The 16,626-nt window shown below is 40.4% G+C and overlaps 1 protein-coding gene across 1 annotated transcript in view; it reads right to left on the reverse strand.

Annotated features, from left to right (window-relative positions):
• The window catches only part of prkd3 (protein kinase D3), a 35,748-nt gene that overhangs the window by 3,671 nt on the left and 15,451 nt on the right, over positions 1 to 16,626 (reverse strand). The window contains exons 3-15 of the mRNA XM_041972588.1: positions 14,216 to 14,354; positions 10,859 to 10,990; positions 10,155 to 10,312; positions 6,541 to 6,736; positions 6,371 to 6,448; positions 5,888 to 6,071; positions 5,537 to 5,660; positions 5,256 to 5,333; positions 2,321 to 2,597; positions 1,398 to 1,450; positions 904 to 976; positions 691 to 797; positions 386 to 547 (exon numbers count right to left, since the gene is read on the reverse strand). Of these exons, the coding sequence (XP_041828522.1) occupies positions 386 to 547; positions 691 to 797; positions 904 to 976; positions 1,398 to 1,450; positions 2,321 to 2,597; positions 5,256 to 5,333; positions 5,537 to 5,660; positions 5,888 to 6,071; positions 6,371 to 6,448; positions 6,541 to 6,736; positions 10,155 to 10,312; positions 10,859 to 10,990; positions 14,216 to 14,354 (1,761 nt within the window). The remainder of the gene's footprint in view (positions 1 to 385; positions 548 to 690; positions 798 to 903; positions 977 to 1,397; positions 1,451 to 2,320; positions 2,598 to 5,255; positions 5,334 to 5,536; positions 5,661 to 5,887; positions 6,072 to 6,370; positions 6,449 to 6,540; positions 6,737 to 10,154; positions 10,313 to 10,858; positions 10,991 to 14,215; positions 14,355 to 16,626) is intronic.

Consider the following 16,626-nt stretch of genomic DNA (forward strand, 5'->3'; position numbering starts at 1 on the left):
ATGGCCCTGCTCCTGTTTGGGACCAGGAATCCACAGAGACCTGGGGGCCTGCTGCTCCTTTAATAAGGCCACAAAGCCACCAGCCCATGAAAGCTGTAATCCACAGCTTTGGGAGGAGTCTGTGATGCCATGCGGACCAATCTCATAAACAATTCCCCCCAATCAGCTTGCCATACAAAAAAAAAAACAGGCCTCAGAGATGGAGTGGAGGCTCTTAAGATCCCCAAATAAAGAAACAGAATGAAAAGAGTAAGCTACAGTAGAATATTGATGAAATTATGAATATAAAACGAATTCTAAATGTTCAAAATACTGGAGGTCAGTGACACAGCTAAATATACATGGAGCTAAATTTACATAAATACAGTAATTAACTAGCACAGACCTGTGTAACTAGGAACTTGGTGATTCGTTCAGGTAGTTTGCTCTTCTCGCTGGACAGGATCATCTCCAGCATGTCGCCGTGCAGCTTCTCCATGACAACAAACACCCGCTCTGGTGTCTCAAACATACACTCAAGATTAACGATACCCGGATGATGCAGATTCTAAGGAGAAGCAGATAAAATATTCAACATCTTTATTTCTAAAGTCCTGAGCATGACCTGCACGGGCAAAAGATTCAATGCAAGGCGTATACTTGGTTTGGTTTATATTGGTTTGTGCTGTTATCGATGGATTCTGTCATTACCTGTAAAATGGCCACCTCATTCCTTAGCTGGCTCTCCTGCTTGGTAGGAAATCTCATCTTGTCTATAACCTTAATGGCCACATCTCTGCCGCTCTTTCTGTGTTTGCCTTAATTATTATAGATTTGTAAAAAGAATTATTCTTACAGTCCACATATTAAAACTGAACAACATTAACAGATAATTTTGCGTGTTTAATAAAAGGTGAACCATACCTCCATACACAATGCCAAACTGGCCCGATCCCAGCACTTCATCAGAGAATATTTGGTACACCGAGGCAATATCCTGTACAAATATAATTTGCATTGTTATTTAATGACTGTGTTACTTGTAGACACATTCAAGTTAACTTTCCATGCTGATACTGGCTATTACATCATATATGGTTAAGCAAAACTGTTGCTTTTCCAAAATGTTTTGGGTATTGCCAAATATATTACTTTCACTCAGTGCAGAAGTGGAACCAAGTCAAAAACCCCACAGGCCAAAATAAAAAAAAATTTAAAAAAAAGTCTGCTTCCCTATTTGTGCAGCATAAAAGCTTCCACTGGATGTTTTAATAAAAGCAACTGTAGGATACAATTTCTGCTTTTACCACAACAGCTACGTTAATAGCACATGAATGCATGAATTTGCAGGCTGTGCTGGGAAGTTGTGCAATAGCTTGTCAAGCAAAACAGAAAAAGAAAAAAGTAGCTCCACTCACCACATTCTCCTGGATCTGGCAGTTGGACACAGATATGCTGATGGACAGCTCTTCTGGAGGGGAAAACACATGATGTTTCTACATTCAATAGCTGAAACACTCCCCTTTATCCATGCATTAATCCTTAAGTAATTGTAGTAAGAGCTGCATTGCTTACATGCTAGTGTTTCTTTTTTCTTTAAAAGCTTCAATCTTACCGCAGCTGCATGCAATAAGTCACAGCCCCACATAATGAAGCATTTTATTACACAATAAATTGGTTATAAAATCGATCTGGAGAGTTATGTGTGACTAAATGGTGTAAGTATGCAGTGCATTTTAGTGCTGGGAAGTAAGACAGCGACAAAAGCAACTAATACAGCATACTAGCCAATGAATGGATAGTCTGAGATAAAAGCCAGAGGCAGTTATTCCACGAGTTTAACTACTTATAATAAATAATCCAAATCAGTTTGTTACTTTGCAATTTCTAAAATGGTTTACTAATTGACATACGGATCTTATGTAGATGTGAATCTTCTTGATTGAAACTCAACATCCTTGTCGTGACCAGTGAGAGTAAAGCTCAGTTTCTGTATTGTCTGTTACTTCACTTGTCTCAACTGTCATCTACAAACGGAGACTTCACAACGCCACTTCCCGTGGTCTACACACAGTAGAGCAGGGTTTTCCCAGACTGCCAAAAGTCAAAACAGGTCTTCAAATTCATTTGCACTAATCTCCAACTTTCAACATGTTAGCAACACTTTTCATTTTTCACGAGGCCCTTGAAAAAAACATGTGAAAAAACCACAAAAAAAAAACAAACAAACTATGAACTATGTACCCATAATATAACCCGTTCCTACTGAAGCTCCCAATTTCACACAGGGATGCATCAATATATTTAGCTATTTAGAAAAGATGGGAGAAATTCAACTTACTGTGATCTTTGCCCTGACCAACAGCAGTGGCCACACTAGGCTGAGGGGTGACAGGCATCAGGGCCTGTCTGATGGCCTTCTCCCAGCCTTGGGCCACCTCCATGCCAACTCCAGAGGCAGCCAGAGCAGGGCTATGGTAGTGACTGCCGTTATTCTCCCCTACATAGTAGACCATGGTGGCTGTGATAATCTCAAAGCAGTGAGGATTGCTGCCCTGCGCCAGGTTACTGAAGTCTCTGAACGGTTCTACCTGGAGGATCTCAGACAGAGGGATTTCCTGTGGGAGCAAGTGAGGAACAATTGGTAAGTGAAAAAAGATGAAATCAGGAAATGCTGCATATGCTACACTCCTCCAGCACATATCAAGGATTAGAGGTTATTTTTCTTATCTTTATTTGAACCAGAACACTGACATAAACAGTTTCCCCTAAATGAAAAGTGGAAAGGACTGAGACTCCAATATTAGGAGAAACCACAGATGCATACCAATGTAAATTTCCACATGCATGTTATATTTGTTTGAAAAATGAAATTAAAAAGGAAATGGATAATAAAATACCACAATGAATAATCTGGGAATAAAGTCTCAACAACAGTGGACTAAAAGTAAAATAAATAAATAAATAAAATATGTTTAGCTTTAAGCATATAAACATATTACCACAGATGTGTTTTTATAAGATAAAAAAAAATTCTTATCAGATCTGGAAAGCGAAGAATACAGCATTATATCAACATAAGATGATGCACAACAAGTAAACAATTTTGATACAGGTAGTCACACTCACACTCCACAAGTCTCCACTCTCTTTGGTTCCAGCTCTAACTCTCTCCTTTCCTCTTCTCTCTCTTATGAGCACAAATAGAAAACACAGTTGTGGCACACTTTAAAAGTTTCCCCTTCCCCTTTAAACTCACTACCAAATCAAAGAGAGGAGGCTGGGTCAAAAACAAAAAACACAGAATTTCCAGCCAATAAGGGGCCCACAGAGGCGCACGCTGTCCCCTCCGCGTGGCTCACCACAGAGTATCAGATGAAGTGCTTGTGGTTAGCGGGGCCGGGTCACGTGAGCAGGCTTTGCGGCAGCCGAAGTGCCCTGGTTGCCTGATTACAAGGCAGGGCCAGCAAGAGGCCCCTTATGAGCACGAGCCACTGGCGCTACCACCCGCCACTAAGACGATAGACAAGGCAACTACCGTTCCTCCCACAGGGTAGAGTGTAAGTGGGTGTGTGAGGGTGCTATGTTTCAGCTTGACAGCACTGAGACAGAGAGAAGCCCCCTCACCCCATAAAAGCTTCTTCAGAGAAAGCCACAAGTACAGAGGTCTCATCTTCAAACGAGAAGCCGTTATGGCTTCCAAATGGTGAAAATGGCTGCCATGCCTGGCAAGCAAGCCACCACACGACCACCACTAATCAGATTGGAGGTATAAAGAAAAGAGGAGAGGGGAGGACGGTGGCCACACACTGATGAGCACCAGGCAAGAAATGAAAGGAAAATGCCCAAGACAGACGGTTTTGTGGATACTGACTGAGCTTATGGAGAATCAGTGGCTTCAAAAAAGAAACCCCCAAAAGAACTGTTTTCTAAAACCATCTCATTTAACATCTTTTATATGTATTTTATACCCTTACTGAACAGATGTAGAACAATAACCAACTTCTGGTGAACGAAAGGGATGCGCAGCTACAATACCTTCAATTTACCCCCTGAAGGTTTTAAATGTAGATGAGAGCCAAGCTGATAATAAAGAACCACATAAAGTTGCCAGTAAACACACCCTGAGGAGCCTGTCCCCTCTGAGGTTTCCTTTGTGGCAGGGGATTCAGGGTGTGAGAGAATAATTAGGAGAGAAGGGAGAGGAAATAAAACTTTCTTTGGGCTTGTTTCATAGCCAACTTAGAAAGAAACAGAGGAAGGCAGGACTCTATATAACAGCTATGTAAGTAGCCACCTGTTTAACATGCATCCAAGTTAACAGATTAACCGAAAACTTAAACCTACACACAATCCCACGGCAAATACGTCTCACCACAACTCAATGAAGTGTAAAAGTCCGAAAAAACACACAAAGTTAAATGAACAATAGAATAATTACACCCACCATCACCTTACATGCAAACACAACCACCAACACACATGTGGAAGTCTTTACCTTAGCAAGCTGAAGCTCCCTCCCTCAGGCCTTAGTGTGTAATTACTGCTATTACGCTCCTGTGGCTGTGTAATGACTGACTATAGTGCTGCCACTGAGAGGGAAGTGTCACACACTGATTTTACACATCAAAATTACAGCATTACCACTTATTTTGAAATTACTTCAGGATTCCAAAAAAGATTAAAACTAAAAATCTCACAGTCTGGTTTGTAGAATTCAGCTGTTCACTAGAATAACAAAGGCTGTATATCCCCTTTTATACCTGTAGATCCAAATACTCAGAATTTTGACTTTCCCTTCAAATCCCCTTCAAATGTCCCATCTGTTGCATTAGTAACAAAAGCTAAAACATAGAAACTGATAGTGATGTGACCATTTCACTTCATGCAGGGACGACACCAAGCTAAAGAGTGAAAAACCACAGGGGAATTTTTAATGAGCCAAACTGACCTTACTATAGTTCACAGTTGAAACACAGCTGATCTTAAGCTGAGTCACATGGTTACCACAAGCTTTAATTCACGTATCTCACAAGTATGACATTGAATATGAAAATATAATGTATCATAACCTAATCGATTTCAGCGGTGTTACTTTATAATCATAAGATAGCAGTACTGTGGTTTCACTTCTCTTACCATGGAGACTTTACAAATATCTCAGACTGAGAAAACATTTTCTGGCATTTTAATGAATGTTACTGTCAGTTTGATATAAAGGGCAAGACATGTTTGTTTTTTCAAGAACAAGGCAGAGATGAGCCTTTTAAGCTTACTTTGTAGAACTTGGCTCCAGTGTCATTCTGGAAGAGACTCAGACTCTTGCTGTCCAGCCTCCAATAATGTCTCTTCCGCTGGTAAAATAAAAAAGAAGGAAAATTAGTTAGGAAATTCACTTCAATCTATATTTAAGAAATGTAAAGGTTTTATGTCACAAGGAAAATACCTTCTGTGCTGAATTTCAACACATGAAAACAGCTTGCGAGAAGGAGTTTTGCCAAAGCGCAGCCATTTCAGACTGGGCTCCTCTGTTGGGCATTTGGGTTATCAGTCTTACCAGGTTGTCCCTGCTTGTATAATGAACCATCCAGCCCTCCTTCACCACAGTGGAGCTCCGCCTCTTGGTGTGTTTGATGGACTGGACCACCCGCATCAGAGGGATGTTGCTGCTGGTAGAAGGGCTAGACACATGAAAAACAATCATAAAAACACAATTCCCTTCAAGCTCAGTTTAATTGAATACTGACTCGTTATATCTCAGTTCAACTTTTCTAAGTAATTTGAGTCTGGCTCTTCTTTCTTGACATACATCCTGAACAGAAAGTGATACTTTTGTTTATACATGAAAACAGAAATAATAGACATCAAAGTGAACAACCTTTAATTACATTAAATCATGTCTAAATACCTAATAGTCTTTATGGGCTCTTCATCCTTTTCTCTATCAATGAAGGGAGAATCCATGACGAACATCCCGTCTGGGGTGGATGGTTCCTCTGGATCATCCAGTCCTCTGCCACCATCCATATCACTGCTGTCTACCTCCATCGTATCCATGGTAGTGTCTGAGTCTGGCCCAGGGCTGGCTGGCTCTACACAACAACGTCAGATGCATTATTTGAAACAGCAAATTTTACTAATATTTCTACATTAATATAACCTAAACATCATCAGGTTCTTCTTCTTTTTTTTTTAATAAAAGTAATGCCAATAATTGATGGTTTGTGTACTTTACCATTCACAATGTAATACAGGGTCAATTTACAAAATAAATAAACAACTATATTTAACAGTGTTATATCACGTTATTTATTTGCACAAATAAAAAAAAAACTCTTAGTAGATTTAGGTCATGTTTATGCAAAAATATACTAAATTAACAATAACTTACCTCCATTAAAGTCCACCTCCCCTAAACAGTCTCTTGGTACCTTTGAAGCACACCGCTTATGGCAATTAAATCTGCAATCTGATATATGATAATTATGGTAAAGTGGTTCCATTTTTTCTTAAATAAACTAAAGGATATGTCTTTGGATAAAAACGTTCATATATTTTCACCTTTACACTGCATGCCTTGGCGAAAGAGACCCTTGAGCAGACGTTTGCAGTACTGGCAGATTGTGGGTCGAGTGTAGGTGTGAATGGCGAAGGTGTGTGGCACTTTAACTTTTAACTTTTCCATCCTATCCATCCAGATGGGCCTTCCGCTCCAAGACAGGATGCGCTTCCCTGCCTCTTGATGGGATCGCTGTTGCTGTGGATGGATGGAAAGGGCAATTATAGAGGGAAATTATAAGGACTTACAATTTACATGCATTTACGGTCCGTGCAGACCGCAATAAACAACTCAGCGGGAAGCTGAAGGGAGGTGGAATTGCGGTGCTGGTAAACCAGCGCTGGTGTCATCCTGAACATGTCACTGTTAAAGAGAAAATCTGCAATAGAGACATTGAACTGCTAGCTGTGAGTCTCCGCCCGTATTATTTACCCAGAGAGTTCACATGCGTTATTCTGGTAGCGGTATATATATTACCTGGTACCGCTCCAGACGCAGCCTGTGATGTCATTAACTCTGTAGTGGCCAGGCTTCAAACACAACATCCAAACGCATTTGTGGCGATCTCTGGAGATTTTAACAACATCTCCCTCTCTGCAACTCTACCAACTTTCCAACAGTTTGTCAGCTGCTCCACCAGAGAAAACAAAACGTTGGACTTATTTTATGCAAATATTAAAAATGCATACAGCTCCTTTGCCCTGCCACCTTTAGGAAGATCAGACCATAACCTAGTTCTTCTCTCCTCCTCCTACAAGCCCATCGTTCAGCAACAACCAGTCATTAGAAAGGCTATTAGAACCTGGTCTAATGAAGCTGAAGATGCTCTGAGAGGATGCTTCGAGGCTACAGACTGGAACGTCCTATGTGAACCTCATGGAGATGACATCAATGCCTTGACTGAGTGTGTGACAGATTATATTAACTTCTGTGTGGACAGCACCGTTCCAACAAGAACAGTGAGGTGCTTCCCCAATAACAAACCCTGGATCACCAGTGACCTGAAAAAGCTGCTGAACATCAAAAAGAAAGCTTTTAGGGATGGAGACAGGGAGTTATTGAAGTCCACACAAAAACAACTTAAAACACAAATGAAGAAGTGCAAGGAGGACTACAGGAAGAAGTTGGAAAGTAAGCTTCAGAAAAACAATGTGAGGGATGTGTGGTCAGGAATGAAGAAGATCACTGGCTTCGGGATAAAGGAGGATCAGACTGATGGAGGTCTGGACAGAGCGAATGAACTGAACATGTTCTTCAATAGGTTTAGCTCACCTCCTGCTTCAACCCCAACTAGTCACACACCCTCCATGAGCCCACAGCTTTCCTGTCACACCTCCACTCTGTCACCCTGCAGCTCAGTCAAGGACCTGGACACAACCTCATCTCCCTCCACATCAGGACTTCCTGAAACCTCCTCTGCCTCCACCTCCACTCTGTCTGTCTCCTGTAACCAAGTCATGCAACAACTGGTGAAACTGAACCAGAACAAGGCTGCAGGTCCAGATGGTGTCAGTCCCAGAGTTCTCAAGACCTGCTCAAAACAGCTATGTCCGATTCTCCAGCACCTGTTCAACACCAGCCTGAGCCAGAAAAGAATCCCGGTGCTGTGGAAAACATCCTGCCTTGTTCCAGTGCCTAAAAAACCACAACCAGCTGAACCAAAAGACTACAGACCAGTCGCCCTGACATCTCACGTCATGAAAGTCCTGGAGAGACTCTTACTGGCTCACCTCAGCAAGCAGGTGAACACCTTTCAGGACCCATTACAGTTTGCATACCGTAATGGGCTTGGGGTTGAAGATGCCATCATATACCTGCTTCAGAGAGCCCACTCTCATCTGGACCAGTCAGGCAGCACTTTGAGGGTCATGTTCTTTGATTTCTCAAGTGCTTTTAATACGATTCAGCCTGCTCTGCTGTGTGAGAAGCTGCAGAAATTCCAGGTGGATCCCTCCACAACCACCTGGATTTACGACTACCTCACAAACAGACCACAGTTTGTGAGACTGAAAGGTTGTGTGTCTGAGATGGTGGTCAGCTGCACTGGAACACCACAAGGGACTGTACTTTCACCATTTCTATTCACGCTGTACACCTCAGACTTCCAGTACAACTCTGAGTTCTGTCATCTGCAGAAATACTCTGATGACTCAGCAGTTGTTGGGTGTATCAGTGATGGACAAGAAGCAGAGTACAGAGAACTGGTCGGTCAGTTTGTGAAATGGTGCGGTGACAATCATCTCATCTTGAATACCAAGAAAACAAAGGAGATGATTGTTGACTTCAGGAGGAACAAGAACACACATAGAAGTGTTTACATCATGGGAGAGGAGGTGGAGGTGGTGGAGGAATACAAGTACCTTGGAGTTCAGCTGGACAACAGACTTGAGTGGAAAAGCAACACTGAGTACATTTACAAGAAAGGTCAGAGCAGACTCTACTTCTTAAGGAAGCTGAGATCTTTTAACGTCTGCACCAAAATGTTGCAAATGTTCTACAGGTCTGTTGTTGAAAGTGCAATCAGCTTTGCAGCAATCTGCTGGGGCAGCGGCATCAGAACCAGAGACTTGAAAAGAATTAACAAACTGATCAAGAAAGCCGGTTCTGTGCTTGGAGTAACTCTGGAGCCGCTGGAGTTGATCATCAAAAAAAGAATTCTGTACAAGCTGACGAAGATAATGGAAGATCCTTCACACCCTCTACACAACGCCGTGACGAAACAACAGAGTGTGTTCAGTGGGAGGCTTGTTCAAGTCCGATGCAAGACAGAGAGATACAGAAGATCCTTCCTTCCAGCAGCTATCAGGCTGAAGAACAAAGCCCTTAATTAATTAATGTGATTGTTTTACTTTACTAAAAAAAAAAAAAAAAAAAAAAAAAAAAAAGATTACTACTACTACAATATTGAATTTCCCTTTGGGATTAATAAAGTATTTTTCATTCATTCATTCATTCATAAGGAAAGTAAAAACAAAAAAGAAAAAATAACCAGGAAAAAGAGGAAATGAAATCTGTCAAAGCACATTATCATTACTTTGCATGTTATCCTCATTCTGAGCTGATTATTCAATTTGACGTGTTTTACCACATGTGACCATTTGGTTCTCATTTTATGTGCTTAGATCAAGAAGTCTGGAAGCATCTGACAGTAATGGGAGGGACACTTTCGTAATTTTTGCCGACAAGTGAGCAGATGCATAAACTTGGACTTCAATGGACTTTTAATGTCATTAGCATAATTGCATTTCCTCATGACCTTTCGTATGTACTCAGACAAGAGAGGAAGATTCCAGTGTGAGCTTATGCAAAAGCTGTTTCATAAGAACTCACTGGGAGCTCTCCTCTGAGCTCAGTTAAATTCAATTTTCTGCATCTGTGGTATTCCACAACGTGGCCCTGGAGATTCAACCATGGAAAATGGCCAAATTTGATAAGTTCAGAAACATTTAACAACAAATACAGAGCTTGTGAACTGCATGTGGACTATGGACTTTGTACACATGTAAATTCAGCTGACATCCAGTCTGATTCAGAATGATGTCATTACCTTAAGCAGCTTCAAAGCACGAGTGGGATTTTTTTGCATATCTCAATCACATTTTGATTCAGAGCTCACCTCATCTGGGACAACCACTGCATTTTCAGCAGGTAACGGTCGTGGGACTGAGAGAGACGGTCCTGGCAGTGAGACATTGGACAACCTTCTCTTCCTTACACCAGTGCAGTTATTTGGGATCTTGAAGGCACAACGCTTGTGGTAGTTCAGCCCACATCCTTACAAAACAGAAAGACATATATCACATCAGTCTTAAAAGCTAGGAAAACTGCCAGAAAAAATGTAAGGATGAAGACATTTTTCACTTTGCAAATCAGCCACAAGATGGCCCCGCTGATAAGCGGAGAGTGTAATAAGTAAATGAATCTACTTCATTAATAGTCAGTAAGGACTTCTAACGCAATTAAATGTTAGAAAAATAAAAGGATTTTATTCAAATCTGATTCGACAGTGACAGAAACTGAGGCAATCCTGCATGCCATAACTCCACTGAGATCTGAATGTCAAGCATTTAAATGGCTACAGTTCCCAGACCAAATCATTCTTGTTTGCTTGTATCGCCCTGATACATTTTCAAGGTCAGAGACGTGCTGTGTTTATTCATCTCAGTGTGAGATAGAGTGCAGTCAGAATTATGCTGGACTTCAACTAATGCATTTTTCTCAGCTTATTTCTAAACTAGGTTGCACTACAGCAAGATACAATAAAACATTTTTAAGAGGTCAGAGGATTTACATAAACATAGCAGCTTGTGTGTCTCTAACCTTCACATTTGAGCCCCTGCCGGACAAGGCCCCACAGCATCTCCCCACAGTAGTCGCAGAAGGTGGGGGCCTTGTAGGAGTGAACGTAGAGGGCATGGGGTCGGATCTGGAAGTCCTCAACTGTGGCTTGAGCTAAAAACAAAACAAAAATAGGGTATACCTATATGGATAAGTTTAATACATCTAGAAAACAGCACAGAAAAAAATGACCGCATAAGGCAACAAAAAGATCTAAAAGACAAGATCATAACAGTTTATTTATAATTCAAGCGTTTTTTTTTTTGGTTTTTTTTCATGCAGTTTATAATATTGCTGGTCACCTTGAGAAGAGAAAACCAGCTACAAAGATCAGCTGTTTGCTTCCTCTCTACACATATAGCTGCTATAGCCTCATAGCTACAGTAGAGGGCAACAACGCAACCTCAATGAATTCATTCCCTCTGCCCAAAAACAAGACACGCCTAAAAGCCGCCAAATAAATAAAAAATTGTCTCATTTTATTAGACTATTTATGTTATTATGATCATTATATCAAAGGCAGTACAGCTCAGAACATGTCTCCCTTTCCGTTCTCTCATCTTTTCAGTATCCTGTGTCAAACAGCTCACTCTGAGCTCATTGTTGGACACAAGTGTTGGTTAATCATGGCTGTGAATCATCACAGATGTGAAGATGAGTAAGAAATGTAGGTGAAGTCTGCCAATCTTGTGTGCGCGTGACTGAAGCTTCTCTTTTCTAAGTGTTTCTTGCAGTTTTCATGCAATCATTTATGTGGCCACAGCGACCAACAACAGAGTGGTTAATCTTTACACTGTAGTTAAGCAATGAAACTTGTTTGGTGGCAATAGTGACGTCATATAGTTTGTGTTGAGTTTTAAAGATAATCAACAAGACACTTCTGCTAGAGAAGACAAGACACTGTTGGCTGTTTCTGTGATGAGATTCAGACCTGAATAACATTTCCTTAAAGAAAACTATTTAAGATTCAAAGAAATAAGATTTCATGTGATAAAAACTCTTTTATACTGGTAGGATGGGTCCAGAGTAAATTTCAAGATCAAAATAAATAAGTAAACACACTTAAATCAGTTTGTTTAATTTTGCTAATGCTTTGAACTCCATCAACAAAATTCTTCATTGATTTGTATATGCAGTACCATTAATACCAAAGATCATCTGAGATAACTCGGGACAATATTTTTTCTTCATTTCAAGGAACTGAGATGGCTTGTGGGGTGATGTTCACAGTTTGGGTTTGATTTAAGAGAAAAGAAAGAACTGCAGCAGGTCACATGTCATGACGAGAACATAGCTCCCCGCCACAGACACATGAAAGGCGGCATTCATGAGCTATTTCACACATGTCTGCAAAACAATTGGCTAATTCTTAGCAGTTGCAGTGTTACCTAATGCTTGCTAATTAGCAACAAACAAAACACCGAACATAAATTGACACATTGTTTTTTGCAGTATTTGTCCCAAAAATGAATGAATCTGATTGCTATGGACTGAGTTTCCATTTGGAAGTATATATGACAAACAGAAGGTATTAGAAAATACAGCTTCCGCACTGCCGGTGGTGATGAATAAGGAGTTTGTGAAAGTGGGTGGGAATTTAAGAGGAGTGAAAAACAGAACAAAAGGACAATCGGTCAGGCCAAACCTCAAACCTCATGGGCCAAAATGGCCTGTGCTGTGTTCACAGTGTCCAGAGCTGCCCCACACATCAGAGTCTGTTTATACTCCATGGGTCTACTACAATCACTTACTGCAGGAAAAACAAGCCATTTTCTTTGAGCTCACAGCCAAGAAAAAGCCACTTCTGCCTCCCTCTTGCAGAGAGGAAGATATTCAGATCGTCTCTCTCCCACAGCCACAGAATCCAACAACACACTAGTTAAGGGAAAATGAACGGAAGATGACAGGAGACAAATTGTGGGGCAGAAAGAAGTTCATATTTTCTCAGAAGCAAATTAAAGACCTGGGAACGTAGATCTCTCAGCTTTTTTTTTTTGCAAAGATCAAGTTCCTAACAGGCAAGCTGCATATGGAGCAAATCTAAGATGTTTCACTGTAGACTTTATCACGTAAATTAGGAATCATTTAGCACCACAATTGGAACTTACACCTGCCAAATAAACTTTGATGAGTTAGGAAGGATTAAGACGAGAAAACACAAGGAGGGAAACAGAGTTACAAACACAAACACAGACACCAAGTAACAAAAAGAAGGAAGTTCTCCAGTCTTTAGTCTACATTCCTCAGCCCTGATGCCTGAAGTATCTTCAGAGCCTGAACTTATATGATCATCCGCTCTAAATCCCTGCAAACAATACTCCCAGCCCAAGAGAAAGGGGAGGATATTCAGCACAGGTGGTGTCAGGTGCTTCCCACTAGAGACAGATGGAGCAGGAGAACAGATTAGAGCAACTCAGAAACTCTGAGCATTTGCTGTTCTCAGCAAAGCAAAGGAAAGCCAATTCATTCATCAGAGGAAATGGAAAAAAACACAACAAAAAGCAGACACCTGCATAGCTGCTGCAAAGGTGGACATTGTAATGAAAAAGGATGACAATAAAATACAGACTTAGTGCAAAATACAAGTGAGTGAGAGAAAAGAGTGCTGTTTACTTTGATTTGGAGTCGCTCCCTTTTTTTCTTTAGTTTTAGTTAGTACCGCAAAGTTCTTGAAGAAAGTTAAATAGCCTGTTTTTACTGGAAGGGGTGAACTATGACTTGGCAAAAAAAGGCACAAGAATCTCCATCTAGTGTATCAGCTTTAGACCATTGTTTGGACTGTAAAACATTTGGTTTATACTACTTGGAGAAATTTTGCATAAATTTTGCTCCTGTTTTGGAAGTCTAAAGAACCATGACCTTAAGTCTGTTTAGAATAAAGCAAAAGGAATCAAAAGGCTGCCAGCAGACAAATATTAAAACTTAAATTAAAAAAGTGCAGAAAATTATTCAGATAAAATTTGTTTTAGTTGAGTACATAATATAAGTGTGAATAATTATCTTTGTATAAACTTTGTTTAATAGCTTTCCTGTTTTTTTGTTTTGTTTTTTTGTTTTTTTTTTTAAATATGTGGGTTCATATATAATAAAAGTCTCTTCCTGAGCTTTTCTCAAACAGATCAAGATTTATATTGTTCCCTTTAGTCACAGAACTAAAGCCACTGCATTCAACATTTAACAAATACATATCATCTGATTCTGACTATACTTCCTTGACTACAAGTTATTTAAAAAATTAAGTTAGATAAGATTCTCAATGTGTATATACTGTAAACTCTGGATGTAAAAGAGTGTGCACAATGCTTTGAACATCAATGAATAGTTCCTCTGGATACATACCAGAGAGCACCACCTCAATGAGGTCCCCTTCATGGATGTCTTCTACTGAGGTCAGCCTCTGCAGGATGTTCTCATCATTTAAGTTATGCCGGAACAGCAGGATTTTGTCGTACATGCCAAAGAAGCCACACTCTGGAAACTGAATAGAAGTGGAGAAACATGTGAAAAGATGAGTAGAAATGGTGGTAAAACAACAGAGGTATTATTTATCCATATGTCCCAACACAAATCTTGATATTTACTTACTACGCTGTAGTGGGTGGTCATTTCACACAGAAAGTAAAACGAGATACAGATCTCTCTGGTTCAACTGATTCATATTAACAACCTGTTCTATAGAAAAACTAGCAAATATAAACTACACACACATATTACATCATTTCCAGTGGCTTACGTCATCACCTGTAATGGAACCGGAGTATTTTGAACCCAATGACTCAGGAAATGAGTCCCTGCTCAGACCTCTTTTCCTCTTTTCAGAGGAATCTAAGGTAAGAGGAAATGCAACTAACTTAAAGGACCTCTCATCGAAGAATGAGCCTCACTTTCATCGCAATCAAACAAGTGTCCACATTTATCTCCATTAAGAACACATGTGTTCTACTCTTTTATTCTTTATGAGCAAGTCTCTAAACTTTGTACAGTTGAACTTTTTCTTACACAAAGACAAATCATATATGTGCTAACATAGCCATGACCCCATAACCAGCAGTCACCGCCACTGTCAATAACCAACATAAAGTCAGATAATATAAAAGAAGGCCACTGATGAGGGTGTGAGAGAGACACTGGGAGAAGCAGGAGGTAAACAATCTGAAAGGAGGAGACGAAATTCAAGACACAGGAAGTGCAGCTCCAATCAAAACTGAGTAACTTCCTGAACAGAGGGCAGTACATAACCTCTCAGAGAGCAATGTGTTTGTCACAAGAAGAGGATTTTAATTACATTTTGTGATCAAATGCATATTTCTAGTGTGCACATGCAAATGGAGAGGCTTGCACATTGATGTGGTGTAGTGGTTCTGCACTTGGAATGTATGCTTGGCACCAGTCTTTTCTATTCATTCATATTTTTTAAACCTCAAAGGAAAATTGTACTGTGAATGTCTCCTGCAGAGAACAACATGTTTACACACCTGACAGTGCGGAAAAAGTCTATCAGCACTGGATAGATGTTCAAAGCTGACCTGCACAGTTTGTATCAAAATGAGAACTGCAGTATTACACTATGACATGAGCCTGGTCTTGATGCCAGACAGGCTGGTATTGCAGGATCCACCAGCTGTTTCCCCCTGAACCAGGGTCATGTACAATGGGCCCACCAGAACAATGTCACTGTGGCCTGGGAGCACCGGGGGCTGGTGTGGTGTCTGGGCATGGGACACATAAGACACCTGGAGCCTCATAAGTGCCAAGAAACAGAGAAGGCATGACAGATTGATAGCTGAGGAAACATGCACACATCAGATCACTAGTGTCAACTAATTCAAAGAGATAAAACACCAAACTCTAAAATTATTTTTCAGCAAAAATATTAAACTTTTCTCTTTAAGGAGGATAACCATCTCCCATCAGGAATTAGAAAATGACATCATCACATTAGAAACATTAGATGGCAACTTCCCCCCCCCTGACCCATCAGGCACCAGTTGTTTACAGTATTCATGAAGCGCCTACAGGTTAAATCCAAGCTAAACAACATGTCATTTTCAATCCGATTTTTAAAAAATTAATTACTTGTCAGGAATTTTGGTTCTGATATGCCTGTACAATACAGAGCTGGACAATCACTGTAATCACTGTGACATGGCCATGACTATCTCAACTAATGAAGATTATATGATTATTGTTAGTAGTAAGAGAGGCCTTTGAACAAAGAGCCCACATTGTTGACATGCCCTCCAAACTCTTCAAACCCCAATGGGACCATCCATCTGCAGGATGAGAGGCCCACGATTCACAAGACCAGGGGGATCCTGGTGCCAGACCACACAATACGTCTCATTAAGAATGTTGCAACTGGAAAATCTTAGTTGCCAATTGGTAATGTATTGATACAATGTAAAATGTATACAATTTTGACTAACAATTTTATCATTACTCTTAGATTTATGACTATTTCAGAGACTATTTAAGATTAGTGGTTTTGATTTTTTTTTAAAAATTAAGATGATTTTAACTGAACTGAAACTATAGGGAGTATGTGAGGTTTATAGGTATATGGAACCAGCTCCGCTTTAAACAAGGCATGAGTGTGTATCACAGCATATTTCCAATTCGCCCCCTCTTTCTGACACACCAACATCCTAAACCATGCCACGCTTTGAAGTGATTAATGCTATGTAGCACAAACCATCACCACCGCAGACGGGGGGGGGGCATCCTTCCTGAGCTGGCTACAGTGTCATGGT

This window comes from Melanotaenia boesemani, chromosome 20 (assembly GCF_017639745.1).
Source record: "Melanotaenia boesemani isolate fMelBoe1 chromosome 20, fMelBoe1.pri, whole genome shotgun sequence".
NCBI classification, from domain to species: domain Eukaryota; kingdom Metazoa; phylum Chordata; class Actinopteri; order Atheriniformes; family Melanotaeniidae; genus Melanotaenia; species Melanotaenia boesemani.